Genomic DNA, 16,145 nt, shown 5'->3' with positions numbered 1-16,145 from the left:
TAACCTTGAATTAATACCAAAAAGCAATTTTTTTGGTGTGCCAATATAGACTTTGTGGCTGTGGAATCTGACTTTGTGGGTGTGATATCTAGTGTAAACCGGAACACAGCGTTTTGGATGGGAGGGACTCTGACTGTACCTGCCAGGTGGAAGTAAATTCTGCATCGTTATTGGTTGGAGTCTCATGGTCTTCATTTGCCCCCTCCCATCTCCAAGCATATTACAGACTTCTATGAGCACACAGCAGTGCAAGACAGCAAACTGTTACTGAGGCACTGAGGAGAAGGCTTGAAGACTGAGAGATAAGGCAAAGAGACTGAGGAGAAGGCTTGAAGACTGAGAGAGAAGGCAAAGAGACTGAGGAGAAGGCTTGAAGACTGAGAGAGAAGGCAAAGAGACTGAGTGAAGTTGAAGTAGTAAGAGAGGACTCATAAGACAACCTCAAAGGTAAGTAATGTGCCTAAGCTCTTCAGAATTTTTATGGGGTGAGAGATTATTTTTAAAAGCCTGTTTGTTTGTTTTCAAGAGATGTGATGCAAAACAGCTTGTCTGTAAATCACGAACGAGAAAAGAAACAGTAATTTATTTTAAGCTGATCTAAAAAAAAAAGAAAGGCTTATTGTATTTATCAGTCTGGAAATAATGCTTTGAAAGCTGGGAGTTAAGTTGGGACTAATCATTTTAGCTGTTTGCTCTCTGTACTCAAGTCATTTACTATTAGTTATATTTTTATTGCATAGCTAATCATATGCTGCTGGCAATTTCCAAAATTCATTGTCTAAGGTGATATTTTGACTTGATCTATGCGCAGTGTTCGATCAGTGGATAAAGCAGAAGAGAAATTGTCAAGGCTAGCTCTTGGCTACCAGTTGACTCTTGTTAAATTGGACTTTCCTGAATGCATGCACTAAACTAAAGAGCATATCTCTTTCTATACTGAACAAAAAAATAAACGCAACAAAAGTGTTTAGGCCCATGTTTTATGAGCTAGACACATGCCAACCTGCTAAATGGCGTCTTTTTTGCTGACTTCAATATATTCATAATAACTGTGAGATCATCACGGTGGTTTGTGCTGGATGTGTGGAAGGAAGGTGTCTCATTTCTTCTTGTAAAGGAATATATAGTCTAGGTCTACCTGTCTCGCCATACCTCTGTTCAAAAAGKACAGTTTAAACCAATAGTTTCAGACCGTACTATGTTCCCTAACTCGAATCCTCATCATCCATATTGTTTTTGTCTGGTGTAATCCTGAAATGAGAGTGCATGTAATGACAGTTAGGCTGAGAGTGAGCGCATGCATCTGCTTGCACTGAATTCCAGTCAGTCTGTGTGACATCCCAGGAAACAGGTGGGTAGTTCACGGAACTCTGACARAGAGATGACTGGGGAAGGCCTGTGCCTGCTGGTAGTAGCTTGGGGGCTTCAACTTCATGATGTCTCAATGATGAGAAGTGGATTAGTAGCTGCTGTGTGCTGGCTATTGCCTTACTCACTGCTGATTCATTCATTCAATCCATAGGAACCGCAAGTAATTAACACAATTGTAGCCTACTGTCATTCACTGCAGACATAGACGTACCGGTCATAGAGTCTCCTCCCACATGCTGAGATCCTGCTTTCATGAAGCAAATGCATCTGAGTTTTTTTATTTAGAAGGATTTCTAATTCCAGAAGAGTGCATGGGCAGTATGATTGTCTAGGGTAGAATTGTGAGGTTAATTTGACCTCCTATTTTTTTTTTCACCCTCCAGCCAGCTAGAGCAGTTTTTCCCTGAGAACAACAGAGATGGCCATCGCTCCGTTCAGTCGCAGACAGTGGGCCTCCCACTCCGTCAGAGTCACAGCTAAGGAGTTGTCCATAGTTGGCACCAGAGGCAAGAACAACGCCATTGCTGAGCGCTTCTCCAAGTAAGTTTCTCACTCTCTCCCATTTACCCATACTGTGACTGTTACTCACTTCCTAACATCTTATTATCTTCTCTTCTCAATCAATGACTCTTCACATTTAAACTCACCCAGATGTATCTATTCTCTCTCTATTATACATACCCCTGTATCAAGGTAGAAACAAACATACTTCTGACCACTGATGGCTTTTCCATCCTAGTATGCACTGCTGCCTGAAACCTTAGTAATAGATCACCATTCACTGCCACTCTTTGTCCTGTCCTCTCCTCACCTGTCCTGTCCTGTCCTCACCTGTCCTGTCCCGTCCTGTCCTGTCCTCTCCTCACCTGTCCTGGCCCCTCCTGTCCTGTCTGTGCTTGCTGGATCAGTACAAAATAAGAACATTAAATGGCTTGAAACTGTATTTGATAACATTGCTGATTTCTACTAGCCTTAGTGCCAGTCTGCTTGTGCTATCATGCCAACTCATTGTCTCTCATTGTCATTGAGAGGCAAGAGGACAAATTGATAATGGACCAGGCTAGATTTTTACCAGTTTGTCTAGCCAATTGTAGAAACAGCACTGACTATTACATGTCTGAGATTGGATTTGTCCCCCCTTCATACCTCTCTACAGTTTGACATTTGTCTTCCCTTTCTGTGTAGAATGTTTATCCATAACATCGCCACAAACCTGTTATTCCAGTTTCACTGATGTCGACAGTTCTTATTTTAAATAGTCAAAATAAGTCAACTGAGATGAACTTCCTGTGAAATGWCTTTTATTCCGCCAAATTACCATCCAGCGTCTTAGTAGGCCATTTTATTGACTGAAACGTCCCTTTTGTGATTTTATAATTGGTACATGGTCAGGGTCATTGACATGCGTAGTTTCATATTTTTGATATTCTGAGAAGGTTTTAGTGTCTGACCACTAGGAGACAGCGTTGATCCATGTTTGTGTATAATTGGAATTAGAAGAGATCCCCACAAACGCCCAACTAGTTTTAGTTGTAGAGGCTAAAACAGGGCTGTAAACGGCACTACCTCATGATGCAGGCCTGTGCTCACAACCCCATCTATCCTCTTCCTAGATACCAACTGGCTGCAGAGGAGGGCAACTCGGAGAGGAAGAAAGCAGTAAGTATCCAGTCAGGGTTGGAAAGTGCAAATATCTAACAAAGCTATTTCTCGCTCTCTCACATGTACTTACTCATCCTCACTCTCTCTCTCTCTGAGACACACACACACGGATGTCAACATGCTGCAGTTAGAGGCTAGACTAGAAAAGCCTTAATCCTTATATTGAGACTTTAATCTTAAGGTAGATAATACCTCCACTGTCGTTTCACATCGCTGCTCTTGTTCCTGGGTGGTCACTCACTTCACGGGCATGAAGGAAGACAATGTAATGCCTGATCCCACCTTGCCGATACATCCACTCTTCCGGGTGGTCAGTTGGCTCGGCCCGGGAATTGCACTTGAGGGGATATAAACAGACGGCAGGGACTTTTTTTCTTCTTCATTAAGCGACTTTTTCAATCCCAGGTAGGTGTCTGGCATAGGTAGACCATCAGTTGGTGTACTGCATTGAAAGCAGTGCTAGAAGTGGATTGAAATAGGTGCTGGCACTCATTTTGGGTGACAATACTGTTTACATATATATTTAGGTGGGGAAGTGCTGCAATAATTTGAAGCCTATATTCTATAAGAGGTGCGGGTGCTCAAGCAGTATAACATTTTAAGTGCCAGTATTTATAACCAGTGGGGGGAGGGGACAACTGAACTGTGTACATGGCAAATGCAAAGACTCAGTTTGCGTCTGGGACTCCTCAGTATGATGTTGGGGTTTACACCTGGGTTGTGGTGTAGAACTAGCTGTTGTCACTGTTAGCAGAGGCTCACGGTATTTTCAAAGAATGTAAAATTAGGTAAATTCTTCACAGTTTGGGGAGAGGCATGCCGCAGGTCTCCTGCTTTCTCTTTTCCTGGATTGTTCCCTTTCCTTCAACTGACCCTTTTCTGTTTGACAATGGTGCCCTCTTGGTGAAACGTAAATAACATGTTAGCATAATACAGTTGGATTATCAATCAACATAAGTCACATTTATCAGCATTCCTCACTGTCAAGGCTTCTTTTTCTCTCGCTCCCCTTCCACTCTGTTTGTCTCTCTCTCTCTCTCTCCTGGTGTAGGGGGGTGGGCTAGCTCCATCTTTACTAAAGGCTTTTATCATTTCCACCTGGCAGACACACAGCCAACTGGTCTCCAGGTTACCAGGCTTTCACACAGCCAACTGGATATCATCAATAAGGGATCATAGCTTTCACCTGGTCAGTCTGTCATGGAAAGAGCAGGTGAATCCAGGTGAAAGATATGATCCCTTATTGATGTCTCTTGTTAAATCCACTTCAATCAGTGTAGGTAAAGGGAAGGAGACAGGTTAAAAAAKGATTTTTAAGCCTTGAGACAATTGAGACATGGATTGTGCGTGCCATTCAGAGGGTTAATGGTCAAGACAAAATATTTAAGTCCCTTTAAACAGGGTATGGTAGTAGGTGCCAGGCGCATCAGTTTGAGTGTGTCAAGAACTGCACAGCTGCTGGGTTTTTCACACTCAGCAGTTTCCCATGTGTATCAAGAATGTCCACCACCCAAAGGATATCCAGGCTACTTGACACAACTGTGGGAAGCATTGGAGTCAACATGGGCCGGGTGCGCAACTCAATATTAAGGTGTTCATAATGTTTGGTATACTCAGTATATATATTGCAGTTCTTATAATATGTCATCAATTCATACAAATTTGTAAGAGCTTAATTCCGTACTGCATATTTAAATGGCTGTAAATCGTTAGTTCAGCTTCACTTATCTTATTTTCATGGTTATGTCAACACAGGACAATGCTTCAGTTGTTTACTTGAAAGACAGCATTGAGATATTTTTCATGAGTAGGCCTATCTTGTGTTAAACATCCCTTAAATTGTTCTAGTCATAATCCTAGTCATTTGATGAGCATGAGAAACTGTAGTCAGCTGTTTGGGTTAGCTAGGGAGAGGTTTTGTTGTTGGAAAGATGCTAGTCCAGTTGAATGCTAGTCCAGTTGAATGCTAGTCCAGTTGAATGCTAGTCCAGTTGAATGCTAGTCCAGTTGAATGCTAGTCCAGTTGNTCCAGTTGAATGCTAGTCCAGTTGAATGCTAGTCCAGTTGAATGCTAGTCCAGTTGAATGCTAGTCCAGTTGAATGCTAGTCCAGTTGAATGCTAACTGTAGCTTTATTAGAACGCGGTTGGAGACTCTTACTCTTGTATCCTGAAACTATTGATGTGACTGGTATCGTTTTTTTTGTCCAATTACACATTGGTCTCTGTATCTTATCTCCTTCACATGCTGCTTATATTGTTACCCTCATTGCCCTTCTGGGTTGAATTCCACAGTGTTTCTATTCTATGATTCTATTCTTGGATTCTATTAGGCACACACTGTACAAACTGTACACCCTTTTGATTTATGCCATTGCTATGTTTCTGCTAGTCAGACTGTATGAACAAGTTGAGGAGTAGCCCTGGTGAATATAATGGATATCTTAATAAACTAAACTTTCTCTTTACGTCCTCCTCGAGGCTGCAGATCCGTTGCCCCCAACTCTCAGCAGTGGCAACCTGAGTGTGTTGAAGAAGTGGTGGGAGCAGCCTGTCCAGTCCTCAGCCACGTCCTGCGCCCCGCTACCCCACACTCGCTGCTTACTCCCCTTAAACCCTAAAGCCAAGCATCAGATCCAGCCTCAGGCCACTCAGGCCCAGCCACCTCTCTCACCAGACCCCAACACCAGCCCCACAGCCGCTGAGGACCAGGCAGGACCAGGCATGGAGAGAGAACTGCAGCAGAGAGACCCAGAGAGGCAGGAGGCAGTAGCAGAAGTACCTTGTGTCCCCAGTGAGAAGCCCAACATGCCCCTCAACAACCTCAAGATGATTTTTGAGAAAGGAGAGAACCAGCAGATCAAAGTAAGTCCAAAGTCACTGATTACAAACTAGCATGTTTTTACAAAAACATTTTTACAGGATATTTTTTTTCTTCGTATAACATATTCAGAGACACCTTTTTTACTCTTTACATKACTTGACTTGACTTTACATTACATTATATTTCAAATCTTCCGTCACATAAATAGTGAGAATGGCTATTGGCTGAATGGAAACACTTCTATTGTTTAGGTATTAGGAGAGTGTTGTTGTGTGGATCAGGTGGTGTGATTACACATGCTGCTCTGATGGTGACTTAGTCGATGGGTTTGCTAAAGAAAAGCCMCATGTGTTTTAATCTGAGGTCAGAGGACTGCCTGAAGCTGAAGTATTGTGGTTCATAAGGCAACTAGTCTGTGTGTCCTCATTGTTCCTGTTCTAGAATGGAAGGTGTCGTGTTCTCCAGGGGTCAGAGTCCTCCTGGGGTTAGTCATGCTGCCTGTCACATGCACTGCTATGACTGTTCTCATCTCACTACAGAACACTCCTGGAGATAGGCTAGCTATGAACATGTCCTCAGGCAGATCAAAGGGGTTCTTTAAAACAACCACTGTCCTATCCTCCTCATGCTCCCTCTGGGGTTAACAGCTGTGTCGATATAAAGGCAACATGGAACCATTTTCTAAATGCACTGTAAACCTTTGGTACTTTAGTATATTTTAGCAATTATACTGAACAAAAATATAAATGCTTTTTATATTTGACTGAGTTACAGTTCATTTAAGGAAATCGGTCAATTTAAATAAATTCATTAGGCCCTGATCTATGGATTTCACATGACTGGGAATACAGATGCCTTAAAAAAAAGTTCATCAGGCTGTTGATTGTGGAATGTTGTCCCACTCCTCTTCAGAGGCTGTGGGAAGTTGCTTGATACACGTTGATCCATAGCATCCCAAATATTGTCCGGTGAGTATTCAGGCCATGGAAGAACCATGACATTTTCATCTTCCAGGAATTATGTACAGATCCTTGCGACATGGGGGAGTGCATTATCATGCTGAAATGTGAGGTGATGGCGGCGGATGAATGGCACGACAATTGGTCTCAGGATCTCGCTACGGTGTCTCTGTGTATTCAAACTGCCATGGATTAAAATGTAATTGCGTTCGTTGTCCATAGCTTATACCTGCCCCTACCATAACCACACCGCCACCACGGGGCGCTCTGTTCACAATGTTGACATCAGCAACCGCTGGCCCGCACAACGCCATACACGTGGGTCTGCGGTTGTGAGGCCAGTTGGACGTACTGCCAAATTCTTCAAAACAATGTTGGAGGTGGCTTATTGTGGAGAAATTAACGTTCAATCCTCTGGCAAAAGCTCTGGTGGACATTCCTGCAGCCAGCATGCTAATTGCACGCTCCCTCAACTTGAGACATCTGTTGCATTGTGTTGTGGGACAAAACTTCACATTTTAGTGGCCCTTTATTGTCCCCAGCACAAGGTGCACCTGTGGAATGATCATGCTGTTTAATCAGCTTCGTGATATGCCACACCTGTCAGGTGGATGGATTATCTTGGCAAAGGAGAAATGCTCACTAACAGGGACGTGCAGAAATTTGAGAGAAATAAGCTTTGTGCGAATGGAACATTTCTGGGATCTTTTATTTCAGCTCATGAAATGTGGGATCAACATTTTTTACATGTTGCGTTTTTGTTCAGTTTCGATGAGCTCATTTAAAAGCAAAGGACATTTTTCACCCTTTCTACTCTAGAGTCTAGACTAACAGTTTTTATTTWGTTTGTTTTCCCTGGCTTGTACAAATGTTAGGTATTGAATGTGAAAGGCCAGACTTTCAATGTAACTTTCCTATGAGGTAGAGTTTTAGTTGACCATTGATCAAGATTCAGACTTTAAAAAAAATCAGAGCCAGTGCTGTGGGTTAACTAGCTTACTACTCGGTCTTTGAAGATGGACGCCCGCCTGGACATCAGATCAGAGGAGTGTTTTTGTAGCGGCTTAACAAGTTGCCACGCCCCAGCTGGCTGAACCTTCCTCCATTTATTAAGCACATGAGCAGCTCTTTCTTGTTCTCTCAGCTGACAGCCAGGAAGTGACCTGGGCTGCCCTTCCCTCGACCCACGACCAGCCCTGTGCCTGGCCTGCTCCCTGACCTGTAGCTCAGCCCCTGCCCCTCTCCACGAGAGGTGGTGATGTCATGGGGCAGGCATGCACATTACTGCAGTAGAGAAGAAACTGAGCTTCCTCTGATAACAATCCCTCCCTGGCTTATCAAAGCAAGGCCTTCTCCTTCTGCCCCTCCTTCTCTCTTCTCCTGCTCCTCTCGCTGGAGGAGACGGCCACGAGGGAGAGGCACTGGGAAATTAATTGACCCAACTTCACCCCCCTCCCTCCTTTCCAGCCCCACTCCCCCCCCCCATATGCCCCCCTCTCTGCTTCTCTCTCTCTCTTTCTCTCTCTGTGTGACTGTGACGAGGCAGAAAGGAAGGACGAAGGAGAGGCACCAGTCCAGTGGAGCCACAGTGTAATGAACAGAATCGAGTTAGCTGCTGTKGATGTTCCAAGCTCCTCCAGGACAGACATGAGCGCTTAACTCCTTTCCTCTTCCTTGTGTTCCACTCTGCTTCTCCCTGTAGCTCCTTGCGTTGCTTTGCAAGAGGTAAATATGTTTTTTGTTCTTTGTTTGGTCTCAACCTTGGATCTCCATAAGCTCACTTGTATTGATGCGGCTCTGAAACAGTCTCCGCCTTGTATTTGAGGTTTGCTTTCTTTGCTAGTTTAATGTTTTTACTAGGTTCTAGCGCATTACGCTGTGAATTGAGTCCTTTGATGGGAGGGCTAGCCTATACACCGACTGCACTATGGTTGGTGAATTATGGTTACTGTCAGTGAATCAAGGACTTTTTCATGTTTTTGTCAATGGTGGTTTTGGGCTATATATAGCCTAAAACTCACTGATTTTTGAATGGACCTTTTTTGTTATTGCTCTGATGCCCAGCCAGCCAGCCGGCGGTATGATTCAGGGAGGAGCCTCGATTTGTCTCTGGGGGTTTTAATTGTCAGTGGGATTAGTGTCAGCTCTTTGTCTGTCTGGCTTGCTGATCAGTTCCTCTGAGCTCAGCTGCCTCCTGGCCTATTGTTTGTTTACAGCCTCCCCCATATTGTTGAGGCACCACCCGTGACCATGGTCTGGAGAGRGTATCGGCTGAGTCTTGGTTTGGTTTGGGAGGGGGCCCTCTGGCTGGGTTAGAGAGGGGTCTCTCCGCTTGGRGTCCGTCTGGGCCAGCTGGGGTCTGGCTCCCTCTAGAGCCTAGATTAATCCACTCTGGAGGATGGAGCAGCACGTTCAACCCCTTTCTGCCAATGCAGATCTAAAATCCAGACTGCCACAAACGCACAACGCTATAAAGACTTTTCCTTCGGAACAGCACTACTCTCTCCTCTTTGTATTTCAGGGTTTTATCCACCATTTGACCCCTCCTCCCATCCCCCACTGTCTGTCTGTGTATTATTAAGGCTGTGCCCATTGCAGTCCCAGCCTCACAGGGCTCTGTGACACCCTGTTGCTCCTCTAATCTCTGACACTGATCACACTCTGGCTAAAAGGCTCTGCGTAGTCAATCCAACGTCTGCAGTGACCGTACAGCATTTACTGCCATGCAGCCTCTGCAGAAGTCAGATCATTCATACTACTTGTGCTTCATGGAGCAGAGCTGTCGTGAAGGAAGTTGTCAAGGGCGTGAGTTTGCTTATACAGGACCTCCCGCCCCCACCTAATGTCAACCAATCATGTCAATGCGGAGATATACGGAGCCCTCTGCATTGTTACAAAATTTGGGAGGTGCACAGTGATGCGGTACAGTCTGAGGGAGGCAAGGCAGACACCCCTATCTGCCCCAGGCTCTGCCCCAGGCTCTATCTCACTGAGCTCATAAGGGGATTAGAGTATAGAGGGCTTGGAAGGAGAGGCAGACAGCCAAGAAGGGAGAGCTGGACAACAAGCCAGGCTGCTACTGGAACTGACTGACTCACTGACAGGCTGCCATACCTCTTCTCTTCTCCACTCCTGTTTTCCTCTTCTGTCAGAGCACAGGGCTCAGAACTGTCTGATGGATGGCCCTGGTTCTCTCCTACTGTGTGTTTATGCTACCCTAGAGCTAAGTATGTGAGCATCATATGGTTCTGTATGCAAACCACGATGCAGGTGCTGCTGGCATTAGTCCGTATGTTCAGAGCCTGCTGAGTCTACAATGTAAAGGCTACCTAAATGGAATATGCTGTCCTGATAGCGTGGCTTGGCTCTGTGTTTCCAGGTGTCCAGAGCACCTGTGAGGATCGGAGGCATCACTGATAACATGGACCAGCTACTTGGAGGTACTATTACACTGAGGGGGACACACACGGAATGGGGCACCAGAGTTAAATCAAATGCATTCTTCTCCATGAGTATATTGTTTCACTAGGCCACACAGAACTACAGACAGACTAAAACATATGTACGTTGTTTCCTTGCTGTAGCTGTTTCAGTGGTATAGACTGTATGGAGAGGGCTGGGGCTCACTCCTTGTGCTATGATCAGCAGAATGCCCCAGTGATTACAGGAAGAATGATAGTTACAGGAAGACGGCTTTTTCTTTCCATTCCCCCGTGAACCTGTTCCCATCACAGCCTGACAAACACCATGGTTACGTAATAAATAGTATGTTATTCCTTAATAGTGCACTACTTCTGAACAAAGCCTATGGGGCTGTAGTCAAAAGTAGTGCACTATATAGGGTGACATTTGGGACGCTCACCATGACCCACAGTCTGCATTGTGCTGAATCTATAGCCTGTACTTTCCTTTCTATAGCTTAAGCGCAAGGTGTTTATCTGTGCGTGTGTAACCTGCGCTTCTCTCCGTCTGTCTCCTAGATGCAGGGAGTATGGAGACCATGCCCCTGAGGGACAGGATGGCCATGTACCAGGCTGCTGTGTCTAAAACCGAGGCGTTATCTTCCTCAGTCAGCGTGAGTACCTGTCTTTTACACTGCCATGGAAGACTAACTACCATGTCTATGGTTGCACTTCTCAAATCTGACTGAACTTCAGCTCAAAGTAATAACTTCTGGACCACAGGAAGAATGGCTTCGGCAAAAGCATTATGGGGATCCGAATAAACCAAACCAAACTTCAGGCCCATCCCGGCCAGAACCTGTCATGTGCAGGTTACTTATCCCAACTGTAAAACAGGTCCCTGTCTTTCTCTCTCTGACAGAGTGATCATTTGGACTCAGACCTCCTCTGTAGCAGCAAACAGAAGGAGAATGTACCTCCAGGCAGTGGGGACATGGTGAGAAACTGTGCTCTGTGTGTGTGTGTGTGTGTGTGTCTATATCTGAAACATCCCTAAATCATCATCTCCTCCTCTCAGGGTTCGGACTCTGAGCCCAACAGTAGGAAAGCCTCTTCCACAGAGAGCAATGGTAACTATTTTGGTCCACCACTACATTTCACCAAATCTATATTCTTGTCCGTCATTTATGTCTCCTCCATTGAGTGTACGAAACATTAAGGACACCTGCTCTTTCCATGACATACACTGGCTAGGTGAATCCAGGTGAAAGCTTTGATCCCTTTTGATGTCCCTTGTTAAATCCACTTCAAACGGTATCATGGTCTCCAACAGGTTGGTTGTGACCTACCAGTAGCTCGCAGGCCACCTACCAGTAGCTCGCAGGCCACCTACCAGTAGCTCGCAGGCCACCTACCAGTAGCTCGCAGGCCACCTACCAGTAGCTCGCAGGCCACCTACCAGTAGCTCGCAGGCCACCTACCAGTAGCTCGCAGGCCACCTACCAGTAGCTCGCCAAGCAATTCTGAAAGTACATGCAATATTCACCTGTTCCATCACAAACTGTCATATAAATCTCTCAAGTATCAGACACCGCAAGCTCCCAGCTACAAACGAATGCAACATTGACATTATCCCACCCCTGGTTAGCCACTATTGGCTTAAAAAGCCAAACCTAACACAATATCTGCCAATTAAGTTCCAGCAATATTGCCCCGTCTGTCTGTGGGGTGCTGATGTTCATCACTCCATGTGTAGCCAGTAGCGATGGGTCGATCGCAAACGAATGGCCCTTCTTTTACTGAAGATGGTAATTCGTAGTACAGGAACAATATAAGGTGAGCCTGATTCTGGTCCACATGCATTCAATTTGACCCCCCCCAAAAAATTATGTTCAGGCCATAATTTGTTCAGGAAAAAATATATTTGAACTCACATTTCACGATCTGACATAATAATATGTTTTAAGCTTTAAATTATGGTTTTTTTTTCTTCTTCATGGTTTTAGGTCCATTTCTAAGCATTACTGAACAGAGCCGTTTGGGATCCAGAGCCAAATGATCTGGCTCACAGAAAAGACTCGGAATGCCCATCACTAGTAGCCAGTTGATGTGATAACCGTCTTGTGGGTTAACAGAAATACTATCCCCAAAACCTTGTCAATTATGTTAATTGCAAAGTAGGCTTACCTGGCAGAAGTATAGCATTAGTATCTATTTGCAAACTTTGCCATGAAATGAGCAGCAGTAGTACAGAACCATTGCTAGACCGGCATGTTAGACGGCACAGTAGATGCCAATTAAAGGGCCAGATGCGCAATTAAGTGTAGGTAAAGGGGAGGAGACAGGTTAAAGAAGGGTGTTAAGCCTTGAGACAATTGAGACATGGATTGTGTATGTGTGACATTGAGGGGGAATTGGAAAGACAAAAGTTTTAAGTGCCTTTGAACAGGTTATGGTAGGTGCCAGGCGCACCTGTTTGAGTGTGTCAAGAACTGCAACGCTGAGTTTCTCACGCTCAACAGTTTTCTGTGTTTCAAGAATGGTCCATCACCTAAAGGACATCCAGCCAACTTGACACAACTGTGGGAAGCATTGGCGTCAACGTAGGCAAGCTTCTAAGTGGAATGCTTTCGACACCTTGTAGAGTCCATGTCCCGACAAATTAAAGCTATTCTGAGGGGGTGGGCAGCTCAATAATAGGAAGGTGTTTCTAATGTTTGGGGTACTCTGTGTATTAGGTCAGTATATTCACAACAGCTCCCTCTGGTGTTGTTGCTGATATTAGTCTCATGTTACAGCAGGCTCCAGTATCGGCACCTCCTCTGTATCCTCGACCCAGAACGACCAAGCTCAGCCAAAGAACCCCAGGGTGAGTTCAACAGTACCTTTTTTCTGCAATTTTCTCAGAGAAAACCAATCACGCTCCTAACTAACCTGCCTTGAATGCCTCTATGTTGTGTGTGCACAGAGCTTCTGCTTGCCTGCACAGGAGAGCTGTGTGTCGTGTCAGAAGACCGTCTACCCTCTGGAGAGACTGGTGGCCAACAAACAGGTCTACCACAACACCTGCTTCAGATGCTCCCACTGCAACACCAAGCTCAGGTAAGTGGATTGGACAGATGCCATGCAGCAAGGAATTGTTTGTTTATTGTTTAAACATCTGTGAACCTCACTGTTAGTGGACCTTATATTGTTGTTAGGTCCACAGTCTTGTTCCTCTTGAGTTTTCAAGGATGAGGGTTTATGCTGCTTGATTATAAAAAGGATTGTCTTTCTCAATGTGTGTTTTGTCTCCCTCTGCTGGACAGCCTGGGAACCTACGCCTCTCTGCACAGCCATGTMTATTGCAAGCCTCACTTCTGTCAGCTGTTCAAGGCCAAGGGCAACTATGACGAGGGCTTTGGCCTGCGCCCTCACAAGGAGCTGTGGGAGACCAAAGGAGAGAGTGGGGCTGGGGAGGAACAGCGGACCGAACAGACCACAGAGGTCACCTCCCTCTCCAAAGACAAGCTGAAGAAGTGTGCCTCTACCGGCACACTGTTGATCAGCCCAGCAGTAGAGGAGTCTCCACTGGCCAAGGTCAATGTGGTAACAGCCTCCCTAGAGACCCGTACCCAGATCTCCGCAGAGAAGGACAAGCCAGTGGAGACACGTCGGCTGAAGATTTCCTGGCCTCCCCGCACCGAAGGAGATGGAGAGGGGGGTAACATGGGGTCCAGCCCCACCTCAGACGGGAGCTCCGGTGGCAGACCATCCCGTGCCAAGTGGCCCCCAGAGGGTGACTCGGCCTTCCCCGACCAGAGCCCAGAGTCCACCGAACGCTCCACCCTCTGCAGGAGCTCCTCCCTCAAAGAGCGTAGCCAGCCCTTCTCATTGGCCAGCCCCTCCCATACTCCTGCCCCTGCTGCCAGTCAGACAGCCAATCCTGAGCCAGAACTGCTGGAGAGGATGAGCTCATTGGAGGACAGGGAGCCTGAGCCGGCCTCCAGTCCTGAGGAACAGAGCATAGAGGTCCAGGAACAATCTGACAGCCTGTCACCTGACTACCACACACCTTCTGACGACAGCTATGTGGATGTCCAAACCAGCTCTGAGGAGGAGGGGAGAGAAGCACCTCTAAAAGAGAACCACCACGAATCACTAGAGTCAAAAGAAGAACCGGGAGCGAAGGAGGACTGGGATGATGAAGAACAAGAAGAGGAGAAGATGGAGGGAGAAGAAGATTGGGAAGGGTTACCTTCTCAAAACTGCCAGACTGCCTCGTCAGAGATCGTCACGCCCCCCTCGTCTCCGGAGGCGGAGCCTAGACCCAAGACCAACCACATGTCTCAGGATGTGGGCTTCTGGGATGGCGAGGAGGCTGTGTCTGTAGAGGAGATGATTAAGAGGAACCGCTACTATGAGGAAGATGAGGACTGAAAGAGACTCTGGTTTATTAAGTCAGGAACATTATTAGACATAATCAACAGGCTGTTGACTGTAAACTTCCGCCCCTCCTTTTTGTTTGAAATGTAGATTCTCTCTTCATTTCCCTTTAACTTAAGGAATGGTGTCTGACTGTGTTTAGTGTGATGTCAGTTTCTTTCTTTTCTACTACTACTCATTGTAATTTATCTATGTAAATTTTACCTTAGCTCTGGGTTTGTCCGGAAGATGGTACAAACCAAACAAATGCTGATAATATGAACTGAACCCAGTGAATGAGACACATTTTTGTCTGTATTTGAAAATACAGTAGTTTTATGAATGTTTTTAAGGTGGTATGTTTTATCAGAACAGCAGGATAGCTGTAAGGACTGGAAGGGTTTCCACCATATTATGTATTCTGCTGGTTATCATTGTTCAAATTTGAATAAAGAAATTGTTATAAAATATTCAGTGACCTCTAGTCTCATTATACACATGTAGATCGAACAATGAAAATGGAAATAACCACCTTTTGATACATGTATTACAGTGCATGGGGAAAGTATTCAGACCCTATGACTTTTACCACATTTTGTTACGTTACAGCCTTATTCTAAACTGGATTAAATAGTTGCCCCCCCTCAATCCACACAATAACCCATAATAACAAAGCATTTTTTTGGTGCAAATGTGTATATATTAAAAAGTGAAATATCACATTTACATAAGTATTTAGACCCTTTACTCAGTACATTGTTGAAGCACCTTTGGCAGCGATTACAGCATCGTCTTTGGTATGCGCTACAATACTTACATCTCCCTCACTAACTTTAAGCATCAGCTATCTGAGCAGCTCACTGATTGCTGCAGCTGTAAACAGCCCATCCAACTACCTACCTCATCCCCATATTGTTTTTATTTACTTTTTTTGCTCTTTTGCACACCAGTATTTCTACTTGCTCATCATCTGCACATCTCACGCCAGTGTTAATTTGCTAAATTGTAATTACTTCGCTACTATGGCCTATTTATTGCCTTACCTCTATACTCAATTTGCACACACTGTATATATATATACTTTTTTTTCTATTGTTATTGACTACTTTTGTTTATTCCATGTGTAACTGTGGTGTTTTTTTTTTGTCGCTCTGCTTTATCTTGGCCAGGTCGCAGTTGTAAATGAGAACTTGTTCTCAACTGGCCTACCTGGTGAAATAAAATTTAAAAAGCTTGGCACACCTGCATTTGGGGAGTTCAATCTTGGTTTCATCAGGCCAGTAAATCTTGTTTCTCATGGTCTGAGAGTCGTTTAGGTGCCTTTTGGTGTACTCCAAGCGGGCTGTCATGTGCCTTTTACTGAGGAGTGACTTCCATCTGGCCACTAACATGAAGGCCTGATTGGTGGAGTGCTGCAGAGATGGTTGTCCTTCTGGAAGGTTCTCCCATCTTCAAAGAGGAACTCTGGAGCTCTGTCAAAGTGACCATCGGGTTCTTGGTCACTTCCCTGACCAAGCCCCCCCCCC

The 16,145-nt window shown here is 45.2% G+C and overlaps 1 protein-coding gene across 1 annotated transcript; it reads left to right on the top strand.

The window, feature by feature from the left end:
* Positions 1-216: 216 nt before the first annotated feature.
* LOC111966775 (LIM domain and actin-binding protein 1-like) lies at positions 217-15,090 on the top strand. The gene is made up of 11 exons (XM_023991692.2): positions 217-447; positions 1,755-1,911; positions 2,985-3,030; positions 5,513-5,896; positions 10,194-10,254; positions 10,795-10,889; positions 11,138-11,212; positions 11,294-11,345; positions 13,014-13,084; positions 13,184-13,317; positions 13,524-15,090. The coding sequence occupies exons 2-11, from the start codon at positions 1,790-1,792 to the stop codon at positions 14,632-14,634; spliced, it is 2,151 nt and encodes a 716-aa protein (XP_023847460.1). The 5' UTR covers positions 217-447; positions 1,755-1,789; the 3' UTR covers positions 14,635-15,090.
* Positions 15,091-16,145: the final 1,055 nt, after the last annotated feature.

Source organism: Salvelinus sp. IW2-2015, linkage group LG7, assembly GCF_002910315.2.
Source record: "Salvelinus sp. IW2-2015 linkage group LG7, ASM291031v2, whole genome shotgun sequence".
Taxonomy (NCBI): Eukaryota; Metazoa; Chordata; class Actinopteri; order Salmoniformes; family Salmonidae; genus Salvelinus; species Salvelinus sp. IW2-2015.
This window is presented reverse-complemented; position numbering and strand designations above follow the sequence as displayed.